The sequence below is a fragment of the Macaca mulatta genome, chromosome 20, assembly GCF_049350105.2.
Source record: "Macaca mulatta isolate MMU2019108-1 chromosome 20, T2T-MMU8v2.0, whole genome shotgun sequence".
Lineage (NCBI taxonomy): Eukaryota > Metazoa > Chordata > Mammalia > Primates > Cercopithecidae > Macaca > Macaca mulatta.
Genome location: NC_133425.1, coordinates 21,275,503 through 21,296,974, shown reverse-complemented (window position 1 = coordinate 21,296,974; position 21,472 = coordinate 21,275,503). Strand labels below are relative to the sequence as shown.

Below are 21,472 nucleotides of genomic sequence, written 5' to 3'. Positions count from 1 at the left end.
TGTTAAGACAGTGGCTCCTCTCTCTCCACCCCTCCTCATGCCAAATGTTCATGGAAATAAAAAATTTTAGAAAAACATAACCATTGAAAAGTAGGGATGAATGCTGACCAAAAGACAGAAGAACAGAAGAATTCTTGCATAGATACGCGCTCATAGTAAAAGGAAGGAGGATACTAAAAGCAGACTGTGTCACTTTCCATCTATCATTAGACAGCAGGAGGCAACTCCAAAAGGAGAGAGAGGAGGCTTGCAGGAAATTGTGGAAATACTAATACAGAATGCGGAAGCACTCACGTCTATAGGTGGTGGTATAAAGTACTGCAGTTTTTTGAAGGGGAGTTTAGCAGTCTCAATCAATATTAGAATTGGAAATATCCAATCAGATACCAAAGATATATCTACTAGAAACATTGTAAAAATTACAAGGTAAATACTCACTCCATGTTTCTGCATCAGCTAGAAATTTAACTCCCAATGCCATTGCAAAATTTGAGCTGAGACAGGCTGCCAGCTTCTGGATAAATGTCATTTTTCCATAGTAGACATGGAGGCCAGCAGCTGGAAAGTAGATAGCGAAAAAAAACAAACCTCCCAAAGCAACTGCAATATTCACTGCAATTAAGAAGAAAATTATAAGGTCAATTTAAGCAATCTTCAAGAATCTAACATGCAAATATTTTTGTTGATGTGTGCACGAAAATAAGTGCTGTGAGAAACAGAAACTTGACTGTTTTATACAACATTGCTTCCCTCAGCACAGGGCTCTAATAGATAAAGTAAACAGCAGGCAAAATTAGTAAGCAATTTAAGTATAGAGATAAAAATCCTAAGAATGAATGAAAAAGAAATGCTAACGATTAAAAACAGTGTAACCAAAATGAAGAATGCCTTTGAGGGGTTTATTCATAGACTGGACATGGCTAAGGAAAGAATCTCTGAGCTTAGAGATATACGGATAAAAATCTCAAGAACTGTAAAGCAAAGAAAACAAAGACTGAAAAAAAAAAAGGACAGTACAAAATATCCAAGAACCATGTGACAATTGCAAAATGTATAATAAATGCATAATGAGTACATAAGAAGTAGAAAAAAGAAAGAAACAGAAGAAATATTTGACACAATAATGACTGCAAATTTCCCCCACATTAACGTCAGACGCCACACCACAAACCCAGAAAACTCAGAGGACACCAAGCAGGATAAATGCCAGGAAACTTCAACTAGGCAAATCATTTTCAAGTTACGGAAAATCAAAGCTAAAGAAAACAAAAGCCTGAAAAAAGCCAGAGGAAGAAAATACCTTACTTATAGAGGAACAAAGATAATTACATCCAACTTCTTTTCAGAAACAAAACCAGAAGGGGATTGAAATATTTAAAGTGTTGGAAGAAAAAAACTTCCAATCTAAAATTCTGCACCCTGTGAAATTATCCTTTGAATGTAAAAGAGAAATAGACTTTCCTAGACAAACAAACATTGAGGAAATTTGTTGCCAGTTCACCCGCCTTGCAAGAAACATTAAAAGAAATTATTTTAAGAGAAGAAAAGTGAAACCTGAATCTCTTTATGTAGATTAGGTTAGAACCTCTAATCCACTTAAAGAAGAGCACCAAAGAATTAATAAGTGAAGGTAACGTAAAATCTTTTTTCCCCATCTTTATTGAAAAATAACAATTGTATATATTTCAAGTGTATGATGTGATGATTTGATATACCTATACATTGTAAAATGATTATCACAATCAAGCTGATTGACACATCATCTCATATTTGTGTGTGTGGGGTCGGGTGGAGAGAGAATACTTAATATTTACTTTGGATAAAGAAAATGTGGTACATACACACCATGCAATACTATGCAGCCATAAAAAAGAATGAGATCATATCCTTTGCAGGGACACAGATGGAGCTAGAAGCCATTATCCTTAGCAAACTAATACAGTAATGGAAAACCAAATACTGCATGTTCTTACTTATAAGTGGGAGCTAAACGATGAGAATGCATGGACATATAGAGGGGAACAACACACATGGGGGACTTTTGGAGGGTGTAGAGTTAGAAGACAAAGAGGATCAGGAAAAATAACTAATGGGTACTAGGCTTAATATCTGGGTAATGAAATAATCTGTACAACAAACCCCCACGACACAAGTTTACCTATGTAACAAACCTGCACTTGTGTCTCTGAACTTAATAAAAGTTAAAAAATTGAAGTATACAATATAGTATTATTAACTGTTGTCATCATGATGTACATGTCTTGTTCTTAATTGATCTAACAACTAAGAGTTGATTCACAAAAATAACAGCAACAATGAATTTGATTATGTACATTTATGTATACATATATCTTAGGTATATATATTTATGTGTGTTTATATATAAATGAAATGAATGACAACCATGATAGGATGGGAGAAAGGAATTAGAATTATTTTGTTATTATAAGGTACTCACACTACTAGTGAAGTAATATAGTGTTATTTTAAAGTAATTTTGAATTACTGTAAACTCTAGGGCAACTACTAAAAAAAGTAAAAAAAGAAAAAAGAAGTACAACTGATATGCTGGGGAGAGAAAATGGAACCATATAAAATGCTCAAGGAAAACCACAAAAGGCAGAGAAAGAATGGAAGACAAAAGTAGAAACAAAGAATAAGGGCAACAAATAGAATACTATTGAACAAATATGGTAGATATTAATCTAACTATATTAATAATCACTTTGAATGTCAAAGGTCTAAATGCACCAATTAAAAGAGATTGTCAGAGGGGATTAGAAAAAAATAAGGCCCTATGGAATGTGGTCTACAAGAAACCCATGTTAGCTATGAAAACCCATGTAGATTAAAAGCAAATGGGTGGAAAAAATATACCATGCTAACACTAATCAAAAGAAAGCAAGACTAGCCATATACATTACAGTCTCAGCACACTTCAAAGCTAGTAAAGTTATCAGAGATGAAGAACGGCATTACATAACAATAAATGGGTCAAATCTCCAAGAAGACATAACAATCCTTAAAGTGTATGCACTTAAGAGCAGACCATCAAAATACATGAGTGAAAAACTATAGAACTCTAAGGAGAAAAAGCTGAATCCACTATCATAGTTGGAGACTTTCATAACCCTCTATCAGAAATGGACAGATCCAGCAGGCAGAAAATCACTAAGGACATAGTTGAACTCAACAACACCATCAATCAATAGTATATAATAAACATCTATAGACTACTTAATTTAACGACAGCAGAATACAAATTGTTGTCAAGCTCACATGTAACATTCACCGGGACAGACCATATTCTGGGTCATAAAACACATCTTAACAAACGTAAAGGGACAAAAATCATACAATGTCAGCTCTCAAACCATATGACATTAAAATAGAAAAAAAATAACTGAAACATACTGGGAAACATCAAAACACATGGAGATTAAATGATATATTTCTAAATTACACTTGGGTCAAAGAAGAAATATCATGAGAAATTAATGCGTTGAAGGCATATATTAGAAAAGAAGAAGGATCTAAAACCAATAATCTAAGTTTCTACCTTAGGAAACTAGAAAAGGAAGAACAAATTAAATCCACAGTAAGCAGAAGAAAAGAAATCATGAGCATTAGAGTAGAAATTAATGATATTAAAAACAGGAGATCAGTAGAGAAAATTAATGAAACCAAAAGCTACTTGTTTGAAAATATTAATAAATCTTTAGGCATGCTAAGAAAAAAAAAGACAAAAATTAATAATACAGTAAAAAGATAAGTTTGCCAGGAGTTGAGTGATTACGATGTGTTAATATAGGTTTATCAATTGTAACAATTGTACTACTCTGATGTGGGATGCTGATAATGGGTGAGGCCTTGCATGTGGGGAGCAGAGGGTCTGCAGGAAATCTCTGTACCTTCATCATAATTTTGCTTTTAATCTAAGACTGTTCTTAAAAATATCTTTTAAAAAAATTAGGAAGGGCCAAGAGTGGTGGCTCATGCCTGTGGTCCCAGCACTTTTGGAGACTGAGGCGGGCGGATCCCTTGGGGCTAGGAGTTAGAGACCAGCTTGGGCAATGTGGTGAAACCTCATCTCTACTAAAAAACACAAAAATTAGCCAGGCATGGTGGCACACGCCTGTAATCCCAGTTACTTGGGAGGCTGAGGCACGAGAATCACTTGAACCAGGAGGCAGAGGTTGCAGTGAGCCAAGATGGCACCAGTGTACTCCAACCTGGGCAACAGAGCAAGACTGTCTCAAAAACAAACAAAAAAATTAAGAGATATTAGGAAATTCCCAGATTAGCAAAAGCAAAGAAAATTTAATAGATCTGCCCTACAATGTGGTTCTTTCAGCTTAATGAAAGGACATTAGATGGTAGCGTGAAGTCATATGAAAAAATAAAGAGCTCCAGTGAAGGTAACTACATAGGCAGATATAAAAGCCAGTGTTATGATAATGGTTTCTTTTTCCTTTTATATGATTTAAAAGATAAATGCATAAAATAATGATAAATGTGTTAATAGGCACACAATATAAAGATGTAATTTGGAAAAATACCAACATAAAGAGGAGCTGACGCTTGACAGAAGAGTTTTTGTGTAGTATTAAAGCTAAATTGTTATTAATCCAAATTAAATTGTTTAAGATACTAATTGTAATATCCAAATTACCCCCTCAGAGAAGAATTAGAAAATATACAGAAAAGGAAATTAGATGGGACTCAAAATGGAAGATTTGAGGGAAAAAAAGATATGACATATATAAAACAAATACCCAAACGGCAGATGATGTCAGCTCTGTATTTTTTTTTTTTTTTTTTTTTTTGAGATAGAGTCTCACTCTGTCACCCAGGCGGGAGTGCAGTGGCATGATCTTGGCTCACTGCAACCTCTGCCTCCCAGGTTCAAGTAGTTTTCCTGCCTTAGCCTCTGGAGTAGCTGGGATTACAGGCACATGCCACCACACCCAGCTAATTTTTGTATTTTTAGTAGAGACAGGGTTTAACCATGTTGGTCAGGCTGGTCTCGAACTCTTGACCTCGTGATGCATCCGCCTCAGCCTCCCAAAGCTGGGACTACAGGCGTGAGCCACCGTGTGTGGCCAATGTTCTGTATTATTATCTTCACTAAAAGGCAAAGGTGGCAGAATGGATTTTTAAAAAATGATTCAAATACAGAAACTTGTTGAAAGTGAAAGGATGGAAAAAGACACTCCATGCAAATAACAAAAAGAGATCAGGGTGGTTATATGAATATTAGACAAAATAGACTTTAAGTAAAAATATTGTGAGAAATTTTCAATAACTATAAAAAATCAGAATGCATTAACAGAGTTACAGAAGAGGAGACACACATGACTCATATTAGTAACACACGCTCAGCTTCATTAGCAATTGGGAAATGCAGATTTAAGTTGCTATGCGATAACATTTCATAGCCCTAATTTGGCACAATTTAAAGCTTGGTAATTCTAAATATTGGCAAGAATATGGAGCATGATGATTCTCATCTTCTTCCAGTGAGGCTGTAAATTCATAAAACCACTTTGCACATAAGCCCTCAATGGGAAAGGAAACGATTTTTCTTGTTCTTTGTATGTTAGACCCTATACAAGGTCAGATACCCACATTTTTTTTTTTTTTTGAGACAGAGTCTCACTCTGTTGCCCAGGCTATAGTGCAGTGGTGCAATCTTGGTTCACTGCAACCTCCACCTCCCAGGTTTAGGTGATTCTCCTGTCTCAGCCTCCTGAATAACTGAGATTACAGGTGCCCACGATCACACATGGCTAATTTTTGTATTTTCAATAGACAGAGTTTCACCACGTTGGTCAAGTTGGTATCGAAGTCCTGACCTCAAGTGATCCACCCACCTTAGCCTCCCAAAGTGCTGGGATTACAGGTGTGAGCCACCACTCCCAGTCACAGATATCCAAAAATTTAAATGAATGAATGAATGAATGAATGAATGAATAGTTGCATCCACTGACTTGACTTCCTATTCATTCCCTTCTTCCAATCCTTCACAAACCTACCTCAATTGAAGCATTTCCAGGCCTTTCTCAACCTGGAATATCTTAATCCATTTCCTTTTTTTTTAATGTGTACACTATACTTCATTAATTTTCATTGTTCTCTGCATGTCTTCTTATGATGGTTAATGTTATGTGTCAACTTGACTCTCCATGGGGTATACAGATTAAACATTATTTCTGGGTGTGTCTGTGAGGAGGTTCCCAAATGAGATAAGCATTTGAGTTAGTAGACTCAGTAAAGCAGATGGTCCTCCCCAATGTGGGCAGGCATTATCTAATGTGTTGAGGGCCTAAAAAGAACAAAAGGGTGGAGGAAGTGGGAAATTCTCTCTCATTTCTTCCTTGCTGCCTGCTTGACTGGGACATTAGTCTGTTCCAGCCTTTGAACTGGAATTTACACCATCACCTCCCCTGGTTCCCAGGCCTTCAGAGTCAGACTGGAATTATATCGCTGGTTTTCCTGGGTACCCAGCTTGTACTCTGCAAATCATGTGACTCTCGCTAATGTATTTCATAAACTACTTTGTTTGCATATAATATTCATGTCCCCAAGGTCAATATTCGCTCCGTGGGGCAGACAGTATATTTCAGATACAGATGCTGGGCATGGTGGCTCATGCCTGTAATCCCAGCACTTTGTGGGGCTCAGGCGGGCGGATCACCTGAGGTCAGGAGTTCAAGACCAGCCTGGCCAACATGGTGAAATCCCATCTCTACTAAAAATACAAAAATTAGCCGGGCATGGTGCCAGGCACCTGTAGTCTCAGCTACTCAGGAGGATGAGGCAGGAGAATTGCTTGAACCCAGGAGGCAGAGGTTGCAGTGAGCCAAGATTGAGCCACTGCACTCCAGCCTGGGCCACAGAATGAGACTGTCTCAAAACAAACAAACAAACAAACAAACAAAAAGCAAAACAAAACAAAAACAAATACACAGAAGACACACAATGAGGATCTATTAATTAAGTGCAAGAACCCTTTCTTTCATTGAAGCAGTGCTGCCGTTTTCTTTCTCTTCACATATACCACTCTCATCATCAGATACTAGCAAACATCAGATCCTCCAACGGAATATACAGGAGCCATCTCCATCTCAACCCTTCCTGGTGGAAGGGTTTGACAAACACCATACATGAAGTAGCAGCTAAAGGTTAGAAAGAATATCCAGACATGATCTTATTTTGGTTTTTGTCTTTATTCACATGTATCCTATGCTATGTTAATTGTCTCTTCATTCCTTTCCAAATCATTTCACATGTATATGATATTTGTCTTTTCGGTTAGAGTGTGTAAACAGAGGCTGTAGATGAGTTGGCAGCTAAAGTGTAGTTACTGAGAATATTTCACCACTGGAATCTCAGACTCACCTTTACTGAATAAAGTGCTAACCATAAAGCTGAAGCATATTGTGGCGATGGCATAAAACAGCAAAAAGATAACGATAAGGGTTGGGTCACTGCTTTGGATGACTGGTGCCGGTTTAACCTAGCAAAACAATTAGGAAACCAGTTTAGTCATGCTCTAAGTGGTACTGCACCAAAACCAAAGAGGAAAAATGAAACATCCATAAGTATTTTAAGAGTCTTAGTGAAACCGATGACTTTGCTCAGTGAAATGGAGAGTTAACAATTTATTTCTTACAGATGGCCCATCCCTCTAGGTCTAAAGTTTTGTTTGCTGAGAGACTAAGCAGTCTCTGAGTTTCCACTGTGGAGTCAACAAAAGCCACATTTTCATCCCCTAGAAACTCAAGGCCCATTTGGCCCCACACCATGTTTCCGCTTTCCCTCTCAGAGTTTATTCACAACATGCTGCAGTCAAATAGACACTTGCCTTGACAAAGAAAACTATGCACATAAAAATGATGATAATGGAATACAAACAGAGGAATGTGAAGAAATAGGCCACCCAGAGCATCCAATTACTGACTCCTATCATGAGCTGATACTCCTGTGGGAGAGTTGACAGAAATCAGATATCATGTAAAATAATACATCCATACAGTGCCTTAGACTTTTCAAAATACATTCACAAATATTATCTAGTTTAATGTCTACAATCAAAATGGGTTAAATAATGAGTATTATTATCTCCAATTTATAAAGGATAGAATCAGGGCTCAGAAAGTCAAGTAGCTTCAGCAGTACTGTGATTCTTAAAAGCCCAGAAATAATTTCCCCAGTAACTCACCTTATATTGTTAAGACATGTAAAACAGTTAAATGAAGCTATAAACCATCTATATTATCATCTCGTTTCTTTTTATATCCTCTCTCAGAAAGAATTAAAAAATTTTAAATATATTTTAATTCACTCACAATGGTTAGAAACAAACATTAAAAATAAGATAACAGGTAAGGAAGAAAAAGCTCACAGAATTTTAGCAATAATCTTTATGAACTATACATTTTCTTTAGAGGTAGTTGTTTATAGACATATGTGGTATTTCAAGTTTTAACAAAAAAAACGTGAATATAATGTATAAGTCTGTTAAGAAGATTCAAGTAAGTGATATAAGTTTTCAGAGGCTAATTTAGATATTTTTACTGAATTTTATTAATATGTCAATAGTAAATTCTATAGCTTTAGGCTGTATAAGGGCAGATAACTGTATCTGCCTGGCACATAGAAGGTGTTTAATAAATGTCTGCTGAATAAATAAATGAATGAATGTGAGAATCTTTGGAAATATGCATATTTTTCAGTTTTAAAAAATGAATACAGGACCACTTTATTACTTACAGGGGACAAAAATAGAGAGATAAAGTGTCTCTTAAATTTTCTAGGGATCAGTGCTAGAACCAGACTTAACAAATTTTATCAAACAATTAAAATGACAAAGTATATTTAACAAAAGAAGTGCAAGAGTTCTACACAGAACACTATAAAACACTGTTGAAAGAAATTAAAGCATAATAAATGGAAAGATGCCTCACTTATATGGATCAGAAGACTTAATATTATTAAGATGGCAATACACCTCAATTTGTTCTGCAGATTGAGCACAATCCCTTTCAAAATCTCTGTGGTTATTTTACATAGATTGACAAGCATATAGAGTCTTGCTCTGTCACCAAGGCTGGAGTGCAATGGTGTGATCTCGGCTCACTGCAACCTCCACCTCCTGGGTTCGAGATCAGTAAGGAAAAAGCCAATTTAACCTAACATACACAGAGCATGCCACCCAGCAAAAACAGAATACAGATTTTTCTCAAGTGTGCATAGAACATATCCAGGATAAACCATATTACTCTACAAAACAAGTTTTATTACATTTAAAGACTGAAATTATACAAAATACCTTTTCTTATCACAAAGGAATAAAACTAGAAAACAATAGCAAAAGGAAAACTGGAAAATTCATAAATATGTGGAAATGAAGCAAAACACTCTTAACCAACCAAAAGCTAAATGAAGAAATCAGAAGGAAATGTAGCAACTGCCTTGAGACAAATAAAACAAAAGCACAACATACTAAAACTTGTAAGATGCAGTGAAAGCAGTACTCAGAGGGAAATTTATAGCTGTAAATACCTACATTAAAGAAAAAGAAAAATTTCAAATAAATAACCTAACTTTACACCTTAAGGAACTAGATGAGTAAAGTATACATAAATTTAGGAGAAAAAAGGAATTGAGATAAATAGAGAATAGGTAAATAATAGAGAAATTCAACAAAACCAAAAGTTAATAATTTGAAAAGATAAAGAAATTGACAAACTTTTAGCCAGACTAAGAACAATTGAGAAGACTCAAATAACTAAAAATCAGAAATGAAAGTGAGAGCATTACTTCTGATTTTACAGAAAAAGAATGATCTCAGAGTATTATGAACAACTGTATGCCAAAATATTGAATAACATAGATGAAATGAACCAATTTGTAGGAACATACAACTACCCAGTCTGAGTCATGAAGAAATACAAAATCTGAACTGACTTATAACTAGTAAGGACATAAAATCAGTAATCAAACCACTCAACAAAGAATAACCCTGGACCAGGGGGCTTTACTGGTGAATTCTACCAAATATTTAAAGAAGAATAAACAATAATCCTTTTCAAACTCTTCCAGAAAACTGAAATGGAGATAACACTTTCTAACTTATTTTATGAGGCCAGGATTACCTTGATAGCAAAGCCAGGCTAAAACATGACATGGAGAGATTATGAATATTGATGAAAAGGTTCTCAACAGAAATATTAGCAAGTAAAAATCCCCAGCATATTAAAAGGATTATATATCATGACCAAGGAGGATTTATATCTGGAGTACAAAGAGGATTCAACAAACACAATCAATTAGTTTAATGCATCACATGCAGAAAAGAATGGAAAAAACACATAATCATCTCAATTGACGCAGAAAAATATTAACATTTTTTAAATGATGAAACACTCAATGCACTAGGAATAGAAGGACATTTCCTCAACATAATAAAGGCCATATATAAAAATCTGCAACTGACATCATAGTATTTCATCAACAATCAGGAGAAAGACAAATATGCCTGCTTTTTCCATGGGCTAGAAATTTAAGTTCTAGCCAGAAAAAGTAGGCAAGAAAAATAAAAGCCATCCAAATTGGAAAGAAAGAAATAAAAATATCTCTGAAAATGACAAGATCTAGCCATACTTACACACAAAAAATAAATTCAGCAAAATTGTAGGATACAAAAACACAGAAAAATTACTTGCATTTCTATATACTAACAACAGACAATCCAAGATGAAAATTAAGAAAACAATCGTATTCACAATAGCATGGAAATGACTACAATACTTAGGAATAAAGAACAATGGAGACAAAAGATTTCAACACAAAAAACCCACAAAACATTGCTGAAAGAAACTAAGGCAAATATACGTTAAAAACATCTCATGCGTTTTAAAATGTAGATTTTATTATTACTCAAGTATAGTGAAGCCAACAGATCAGGAGACAACTGCCACTGAGAAAACATAAATAATGATCCATTACTGGGTATATACCCAAAGTATTTAAAATCATTCTACTATAAAGACCCACGCACACGTATGTGTACTGCGGCACTGTTCACAATAGCAAAGACTTGGAACCAACCCAAATGTCCATCAAGGATAGACTGGATAAAGAAAATGTGGCACGTGGATCGTTCCAAGACGGCCAAAGAGGAACAGCTCAGGTCTACAGCTCCCAGCGTGATTGACGCAGAAGATGGGTGATTTCTGCATTTCCAACTGAGGTATGTGGTTCATCTCACTGGGACTGGTTGGACAGTGGGTGCAGCCCACGGAGTGTAAGCCAAAGCAGGGCAGGGCATTGCCTCACCTGGGAAGTGAAAAGGGTCAGGGGATTTCCCTTTCCTAACCAAGGGAAGCCATGAGAGACAGTACCTGGAATATCGGGACACTCCCGCCCTAACACTATGCTTTTCCAGTGGTCTTCACAAGAGGCACACCAGGAGATTATATCCCACACCTGGCTCTGTGGGTCCCATGCCCACAGAGCATAGATCACTGCTAGTGCAGCAGTCTGAGATCGAACTGCCAGGCGGCAGCCAGGCTGGGGGAGGGGAGTCCATCATTGCTGAGGTTTGACTAGGTAAACACAGCAGCCAGGAAACTCAAACTGGGTGGAGCCCACCACAGCTCAACGAGGCCTATCTGCCTTTGTTGACTTCACCTCTGGGGGCAGGGCTTAGCTGAACAAAAGGCAGCAGAAACTTCTGCAGACTTAAACGTCCCTCTCTGACAGCTCTGAAGAGAGCAGTGACTCTCCCAGCATGGAGTTTGAGCTCTGAGAACGGACAGAATGCCTCCTCAAGTGGGTCCCTAACCCCCAAGTAGCCTAAATGGGAGACACCTCCCCAGTAGGGGCCAACTAACACCTCATACAGCTGGGTGCCCCTGTGAGATGAAGCTGCCAGAGGAAGGATCAGGCAGCAATATTTACTGTTCTGCAATATTTGCTGTTCTACAGCCCCCGCTGGTGATACCCAGGCAAACAGGGTCTGGAGTGGACCTCCAAAAAACTCCAACAGACCTGCAGCTGAGGGTCCTGACTGTTAGAAGGAAAATGAACAAACAGAAAGGAATAGCATCAACATCAACCAAAAGGACATCCACACCAAAACCCCATCTGTAGGTCACCATTATCAAAGACCAAAGGTAGATAAAATCACAAAGATGGGGAGAAACCAGAGAAGAAAAGCTGAAACTTCTAAAAACCAGGGTGCCTCTTCTCCTCCAAAGGATTGTAGCCCCTCACCAGCAATGGAACAAAGTTGGACGGAGAATGACTTTGACGAGTTGACAGAAGTAGGCTTCAGAAGGTTGGTAATAACAAACTTCTCTGAGCTAAAGGAGCATGTTCAAACCCATCGCAAGGAAGTTAAAAACCTTGAAAAAAGATTAGATAAATGGCTAACTAGAATAAACAGCATGGAGAAGACCTTAAATGACCTGATGGAGCTGAAAACCATGGTACGAGAACTACGTTACACATGCACAAGCTTCAGTAGCCTATTCATTCAAGTGGAAAAAAGGGTATCAGTGACTGAAGATCAAATTAATGAAATAAAGTAAGAAGACAAAGTTAGAAAAAAAGAGTAAAAAGAAACAAACAAAGCCTCCAAGAAATTTGGGACTATGTGAAAAGACCAAATCTACGTTTGATTGGTGTACCTGAAAGTGACGAGGAGAATGGAACCAAGTTGGAAAACACTCTTCAGAATATTATCCAAGAGAACTTCCCCAACCTAGCAGGGCAGGCCAACATTCAAATTTACGAAATACAGAGAACACCACAAAGATATTACTCGAGAAGAGCAACCCCAAGACACATAATTGTCAGATTCACCAAGGTTGAAATGAAGGAAAAAATGTTAAGGGCAGCCAGAGAGAAATGTCGGGTTACCCACAAAGGGAAGCCCATCAGACTAACGGCAGATCTCTCGGCAGAAGCCCCACAAGCCAGAAGAGAGTGGGGGCCAATATTCAACATTCTTAAAGAATTTTCAACCCCAAATTTCATATCCAGCAAAACTAAGTTTCATAAGTGAAGGAGAAATAAAATCCTTTACTGACAAGCAAATGCTTAGAGATTTTGTCACCACCAGGCCTGCCTTACAAGAGCTCCTGAAGGAACCACTAAACATGGAAAGGAACAACTGGTACCAGCTACTGCAAAAACATGCCAAGTTGTAAAGACTATCAATGCTAGGAAGAAACTGCTTCAACTAATGAGCAAAATAACCAGCTAACATCATAACGACAGGATCAAATTCACACATAACAATATTAACCTTAAATGTAAATGGGCTAAATGCCCCAATTAAAAGACACAGACTGGCAAACTGGATAAAGAGTCAAGACCCATCAGTGTGCTGTATTCAGGAGACCCATCTCATGTGCAAAGACACACGAGGCTCAAAATAAAGGGATGGAGGAAGATCTATCAAGCAAATGGAAAGCAAAAAAAAAAAAAAAAAAAAAAAAAAAAAAAAAAAAAAGAAAGAAAAAGAAAAAGAATAAAAAAAAGAAAAAAACAGCAGGGATTGCAATCCTAGTCTCTGATAAAACAGACTTTAAACCAACTAAGATCAAAAGAGACAAAGAAGGTCATTACATAATGATAAACGGATCAATTCAACAAGAACAGCTGAGTATCCTAAATATATATGCACCCAATACAGGAGCACCCAGATTCATAAAGCAAGTCCTTAGAGATATACAAAGAGACTTAGACTCCCACACAATAATCATGGGAGACTTTAACATCCCACTGTCAATATTAGATCAATGAGACAGAAGGTTAACAAGGATATCCAGGACTTGAACTCAGCTCTCCACCAAGCAGACCTAATAGACATCTACAGAACTCTCCACACCAAATCAACAGAATATACATTCTTCTCAGCACCACATTGCACTTATTCCAAAATTGACCACATAGTTGGAAGTAAAGCACTCCTCAGCAAATGTATAAGAACAGAAATCACAACAAACTGTCTCTCAGACCACAGTGCAATCAAATTAGAATTCAGGATTAAGAAACTCACTCAAAACTGCACAACTACATGGAAACTGAACAATCTGCTCCTGAATGACTACTGGGTAAATAACAAAATGAAGGCAGAAATAACGATGTTCTTTGAAACCAATGAGAACAAAGAAACAACATACCAGAATATCTGGGGCACATTTAAAGCAGGGTGTAGAGGGAAATTTATAGCACCAAATAAATGCCCACAAGAGAAAGCAGGAAAGATCTAAAATTGACACCCTAACATCACAATTAAAAGAACTGGAGAAGCAAGAACAAACACATTCAAAAGCCAGCAAAAGGCAAGAAAAAACTAAGATCAGAGCAGAACTGAAGGAGATAGAGACACAAAAATCCCTTCAAAAAAATCAATTAATCCAGGAGCTGGGTTTTTGAAAAGATCAACAAAATTGATAGACCGCTAACAAGACTAATCAAGAAGAAAACAGAGAATAATCAAACAGACTCAATAAAAAATGATAAAGGGGATATCACCACCAATCCCACAAAAATACAAACTACCATCAGAGAATACTATAAACACCTCTACGTAAATAAACTAGAAAATCTAGAAGAAATAGATAAATTCCTGGACACACACACCCTCCCAAGACTAAACCAGGAAGAAGTTGAATCCCTAAATTGACCAATAACAGGCTCTGAAGTTGAGGCAATAATTAATAGCTTACCAACCAACAAAAGTTCAGGACCAGACGGATTCACAGCCAAATTCTACCACAGGTATAAAGAGGAGCTGGTACCATTCTTTCTGAAACTATTCCAATCAATAGAAAAAGAAGGAATCCTCCTTAACTCATTTTATGAGGCCAGCATCATCCTGATACCAAAGCCTGGCAGAGACACAGCAACAAAAGAGAATTTTAGACCAATATCCATGATGAACATTGATGCGAAAATCCTCAATAAAATATTACCAAACTGACTCCAGCAGCACATCAAAAAGCTTATCCACTATGATCAAGTTGGCTTCATCCCTGGGATGCAAGCCTGGTTCAACATACACAAATCAATAAACATAATCCAGCATATAAACAGAACCAAAGACAAAAACCACATGATTATTTCAATAGATGCAGAAAAGGTCTTTGACAAAATTCAACAGCCCTTCATGATAAAAACTCTCAATAAATTAGGTATTGATGGGATGTATCTCAAAATAATAAGAGCTATCTGTGACAAACCCACAGCCAATATCATACTGAATGGGCAAAAACTGGAAGCATTCCTTTTGAAAACGGGCACAAGACAGGGATGCCCTCTCTCACCACTCCTATTCAACATCATGTTGGAAGTTCTGGCCAGGGCAATCAGGCAGGAGAAAGAAATAAAGGGTATTCAATTAGGACAAGAGGAAGTCAAATTGTCCCTGTTTGCAGATGACATGATTATATATTTAGAAAACCTCATCATCTCAGCCCAAAATCTCCTTAAGCTGATAAGCAACTTCAGCAAAATCTCAGAACACAAAATCAATGTGCAAAAAACACAAGCTTCCTATACAACAATAACTGACAACAGAGAGCCAAATCATGAGTGAACTCCCATTCACAATTGCTACAAAGAGGACAGAATACCTAGGAATCCAGTTTACAAGGGATGTGAAGGACCTCTTCAAGGAGAACTACAAACCACCGCTCAATGAAATAAAAGAGGACACAAACAAATGGAAGAACATTCCATGCTCATGGATAGGAAGAACCAATATTGTGAAAATAGCCATACTACCCAAGGTAATTTATAGATTCAATGCCATCCCACTCAAGCTACCAATGACTTTCTTCACAGAATAGGAAAACAACTACTTTAAAGTTCATATGGAACAAAAAAGAGCCCGCATTGCCAAGACAATCCTAGGCCAAAAGAACAAAACTGGAGGCATCATGCTACCTGACTTCAAACTATTCTACAAGGCTACAGTGACCAAAACAGAATGGTACTGGTATCAAAACAGAGATATAGACCAATGGAACAGAACAGAGCCCTCAGAAATAATACCACACATCTACAACCATCTGATCTTTGACAAACCTGACAAAAACAAGAAATGGGGAAAGGATTCCCTATTTAATAAATGGTGCTGGGAAAACTGGCTAGCCATATGTAGAATCCCTTCCTTATACTTTATACAAAAATTAATTCAAGATGGATTAGAGACTTAAATGTTAGACCTAAAACCATAAAAACCCTAGAAGAAAACCTAAGCAATACCATTCAGGACATAGGCATGGGCAAGGACTTCATGTCTAAAATACCAAAAGAAATGGCAAAAAAAGCCAAAATAGACAAATGGGATCTAATTAAACTAAAGAGCTTCTGCACAGCAAAAGAAACTACCATCAGAGTGAACAGGCAACCTACAGAATGGGAGAAAATTTTTGCAATCTACTCATCTAACAAAGGGCTAATAATATTCAGAACCTACAAAGAGCTCAAACAAATTTACAAGAAAAAAACAAACAACCCTATCAAAAAGTGGGCAAAGGATGTGAACAGACACTTCTCAAAAGAAGACATTTAATCAGCCAAAAGACACATGAAAAAATGCTCATCATCACTGGCCATCAGAGAAATGCAAATCAAAACCACAATGAGATACCATCTCACACCAGTTAGAATGGCGATTATTAAAAAGTCAGGAAACAACAAGTGCTGGAGAGGATGCGGAGAAATAGGAAAACTTTTACACCGTTGGTGGGACAGTAAACTAGTTTAACCATTGTGGAAGACAGTGTGGCAATTCCTCAAGGACCTAGAACTAGAAATACCATTTGACCCAGCCATCCCATTACTGGGTATATGCCCAAAGGATTATAAATCATGCTGCTATAAAGACACATGCACATGTATGTTTATTGCGGCACTATTAACAATAGCAAAGACTTGGGACCAACCCAAATGTCCATCAATGATAGACTGGATTAAGAAAATATGGCAATATACACTATGGAATACCATGCAGCCATAAAAATGGATGAGTTCATGTCCTTTGTAGGGACATGGATAAAGCTGGAAACCATCATTCTCAGCAAACTATCACAAGGACAAAAAACCAAACACCTCATGCTCTCACTCATAGGTGGGAATTGAACAACGAGAACACTTGGACACAGGAAGGGGAACATCACACACCGGGGCCTGCTAGGGGTTGGGGGAGGAGGGAGGGATAGCATTAGCAGATATACGTAATGTAAATGAGTTGATGGGTGCAGGACAGCAACATGGCACGTGTATACATATGTAACAAACCTGCACATTGTGCACATGTACCCTAGAACTTAGAGTAAAATAAAAAAATAAAAATAAAAAATTTTAAAAAAGAATAAATCAGATCGAAATCATGGAACTAAGGATTCAATTAAGAAAATAAAAAATTCACTCAAGAGCTTCAAAAGAAGACTAGATCAGACTGGGTGCAGTGGCTCACACCTGTAATCCCAGCACTTTGGGAGGCCGAGGCAGGTGGGTCACCTGAGGTCAGGAGTTCAAGACCAGGCTGACCAACATGGTGAAACCCCATCACTAATAAATACAAACAATTAGCCAGGCATTGTGGCACATACCTGTAATCCCAGCTACTTGGAAGGCTGAGAGAGGAGAATCACTTGAACCTAGGGGGCAGAGGTTCCAGTGAGCCAAGACTGTGCCATTGCACTTCAGCCTGGGCAACAAGAGTGAAACTCTGTCTCGAAAACACAGAAACAAAAACAAAAAAGACTAGCTCAAGCAGGAGAAATAACTTCATAACTTGAAGACAGGTCTTCTGAAATTACCCAGTCAGACCAAAGAAAGAAAATACAATAAAAAGAATGAACAAAGCCCATGTGTCATATGTAACACCATAAAGTGACTAGACATTCAAATTTTGAGAGTTCTAGAAGGTGAAGAGAAGCCAAAAGGCATATAAAACCTATTTAATGATATAATAGCTCAAAACATCTCAAGTCTAGCAAGACATTTAGGTACTTGATACAGAAGGCTCAGAAATCCACGAGTAGATACATCCCCAAAAGGTGTTCTCTACAGAACACTGTAGTCAACTGTGGTAAGTCAGAGACAAAAAGAGAATTCCAAAAAGAACAAGAAAAAGCATCTAGTCACAAATAAGGAAATCCCCACAGACTAGTGGTGGACTTCTCAGCAGAAACCTTACATGCCAGGAGAGAATGGAATGATATATTCAAAGTGCTGAAAAAACAAAAAACGAAAACAAATGTACCAGGCAAGAATACTATACTCAGCAAAGTTAATCTTCATAAGTAACAGAGAAATAAATTATTTCCTCAATAAACAAAACTGAGGGAATTCACCACTGACTGGACTTAAAAGAAATGCTTAAGAAAGTCCTACACCTAGAAGTGAAAATGTGTTTCTAATAAGAAATAGTGTCAACAGCTTGGTACTGCCATAAAAATGCACATGTTGACCAACAGAAGAGAACAGAAAGTCCCCAAACAAACCCATGTATTTGCCATCGATTGATTTTTGACAAAGGTACCAATAATACACAATGGGGAAAGGATAGTCTTTTTAATAAATGGTGCTGGGAAAAATGGCTATCCATATGCAGAAGAATGAAGTTGGTCTCATCTCACATCATATACAAAAATCAACTCAAAATTGATTAAAGATTTAAATGTAAGACCTGAAACTATAAAATTACTACAAGGAAAACCACGTAACATTGGTCTGGACAATTATTTTTTTTTATTTGACCCCAATAGCTCAAGAACAAGAACAAAAATAGACAAATGGGATTACAATCAATTAAAAAGTTTCTTAAAGGAAACCCACACACATACACAGACACATGAAAATCCACAGAGTGATGAGACAACCTTGTATTGGAGGAAAACAATGTTAGATGTATACACCTGATAAGAAGTTAACATCCAAGTTATGTAAGGTATACACCTGATAAGAAGTTAACAACCAAGTTATGTAAGGAACTCAACTCAATAGCAATAAAACAAATAACCCAATTTAGAATGGGCAAAGGATCTGAATACACATTTCTCAAAAGAAGACGTACAAATGGCCAACATATATTAAAAAAATGCTCAACATCACTAATCATTAGAAAACTGCAAACTAAAACCACCATGAGATATCACCTCACATTTGTTACAATGGCAAAAAGACAAAAGGTAACAAGTGTTAGTGAGGATGTGGAGAAAAGTGAATACTTGTACACTGTTGGTGGGAATGTAAATTAGTACAGTTATTATGGAACACTATATGCAGATTCCCCAGAAAACTAAAAATAGAATGACCATATGATCTGGTATTCCCATCCAGTTATATATTCAAATGAAATAAAATTAATATGTTTAGGAGAGATCTGCTCTCTTACATTAATTGAGGCATTATTCACAATAGTCCAGATATTACTCAACTTAGATGTCCATCAATAAATGAAGGCATAAAAAAGCAATTGCAACCAAAGCGAAAATTGACAAATGGGATCTAATTAAACTAAAGAGCTTCCGCACAGCAAAAAAAAACAAAAAACGGGGGCGGAGCAAGATGGCCGAATAGGAACAGCTCCAGTCTCCAACTCCCAGCGCGAGCGACACAGAAGACAGGTGATTTCTGCATTTTCAACTGAGGTACTGGGTTTATCTCACTAGGGAGTACCTGACAATCAGTGCTGGTCAGCTGCTGCAGCCGGACCAGGGAGAGCTGAAGCAGGGCGAGGCATCGCCTCACCTGGGAAGCGCAAGGGGGAAGGGAATCCCTTTTCCTAGCCAGGGGAACTGAGACACACAACACCTGGAAAATCGGGTAACTCCCACCCCAATACTGTGCTCTACCAAGGATCTTAGCAAACGGGCACACCAGGAGACTATATCCCACACCTGGCAGGGAGGGTCCCATGCCCACGGAGCCTCCCTCATTGCTAGCACAGCAGTCGCGATCTCGGGCAAGGAAGCAGCGAGGCTGTGGGAGGGGCACCCGCCATTGCTGAGGCTTAAGTAGATAAACAAAGCGGCTGGGAAGCTCGAACTGGGTGGAGCTCACAGCAGCTCAAGGAGTCCTGCCTGTCTCTGTAGACTCCACCTCTGGGGACAGGGCACAGCTAAACAACAACAACAACAACAAAAAGCAGCTGAAACCTCTGCAGATGCAAACGACTCTGTCTGACAGCTTTGAAGAGAGCAGTGGATGTCCCAACACAGAGGTTGAGATCTGAGAACAGACAGACTGCCTGCTCAAGTGGGTCCCTGACCCCTGAGTAGCCTAACTGGGAGACATCCCCCACTAGGGGCAGACCGACACCCCACACCTCACACAGTGGAGTACACCCCTGAGAGGAAGCTTCCAAAGCAAGAATCAGACAGGTACACTCACTGTTCAGAAATATTCTATCTTCTGCAGCCTCTGCTGCTGATACCCAGGCAAACAGGGTCTGGAGTGGACCTCAAGCAATCTCCAACAGACCTACAGCTGAGGGTCCTGACTGTTAGAAGGAAAACTAACAAACAGGAAGGACACCCACACCAAAACCCCATCAGTACGTCACCATCATCAAAGACCAGAGGCAGATAAAACCACAAAGATGGGGAAAAAGCAGGGCAGAAGAGCTGGAAATTCAAAAAATAAGAGCGCATCACCCCCTGCAAAGGAACGCAGCTCATCACCAGCAACGGATCAAAGCTGGATGGAGAATGACTTTGACGAGATGAGAGAAGAAGGCTCCAGTCCATCAGACTTCTCAGAGCTAAAGGAGGAATTACGCACCCAGTGCAAAGAAACTAAAAATCTTGAAAAAAGAGTGGAAGAATTGATAACTAGAATAATTAATGCGGAGTAGGCCATAAACGAATGGACAGAGATGAAAACCATGACACGAGAAATACATGACAAATGCACAAGCTTCAGTAACCGACTCGATCAACTGGAAGAAAGAGTATCAGCGATTGAGGATCAAATGAATGAAATGAAGCGAGAAGAGAAACCTAAAGAAAAAAGAAGAAAAAGAAATGAACAAAGTCTGCAAGAAGTATGGGATTATGTAAAAAAACCAAATCTACATCTGATTGGGGTGCCTGAAAGTGAGGGGGAAAATGGAACCAAGTTGGAAAACACTCTTCAGGATATCATCCAGGAGAACTGCCCCAACCTAGTAGGGCAGGCCAACATTCAAATTCAGGAAATACAGAGAACGCCACAAAGATACCCCTCAAGAAGAGCAACTCCAAGACACATAATTGCCAGATTCACCAAAGTTGAAATGAAGGAAAAAATGTTAAGGGCAGCCAGAGAGAAAGGTCGGGTTACCCACAAAGGGAAGCCCATCAGACTAACAGCAGATCTCTCGGCAGAAACTCTACAAGCCAGAAGAGAGTGGGGGCCAATATTCAACATTCTTAAAGAAAAGAATTTTCAGCCCAGA

At 38.1% G+C, this 21,472-nt stretch overlaps 1 protein-coding gene across 1 annotated transcript in view; it reads right to left on the bottom strand.

Annotated features, from left to right (window-relative positions):
• Positions 1-21,472, bottom strand: part of ABCA15 (ATP binding cassette subfamily A member 15) — a 178,540-nt gene that overhangs the window by 107,104 nt on the left and 49,964 nt on the right. Inside the window, exons 7-9 of the mRNA XM_028841598.2 lie at positions 7,868-7,984; positions 7,402-7,519; positions 439-612 (exon numbers count right to left, since the gene is read on the bottom strand). Of these exons, the coding sequence (XP_028697431.2) occupies positions 439-612; positions 7,402-7,519; positions 7,868-7,984 (409 nt within the window). The remainder of the gene's footprint in view (positions 1-438; positions 613-7,401; positions 7,520-7,867; positions 7,985-21,472) is intronic.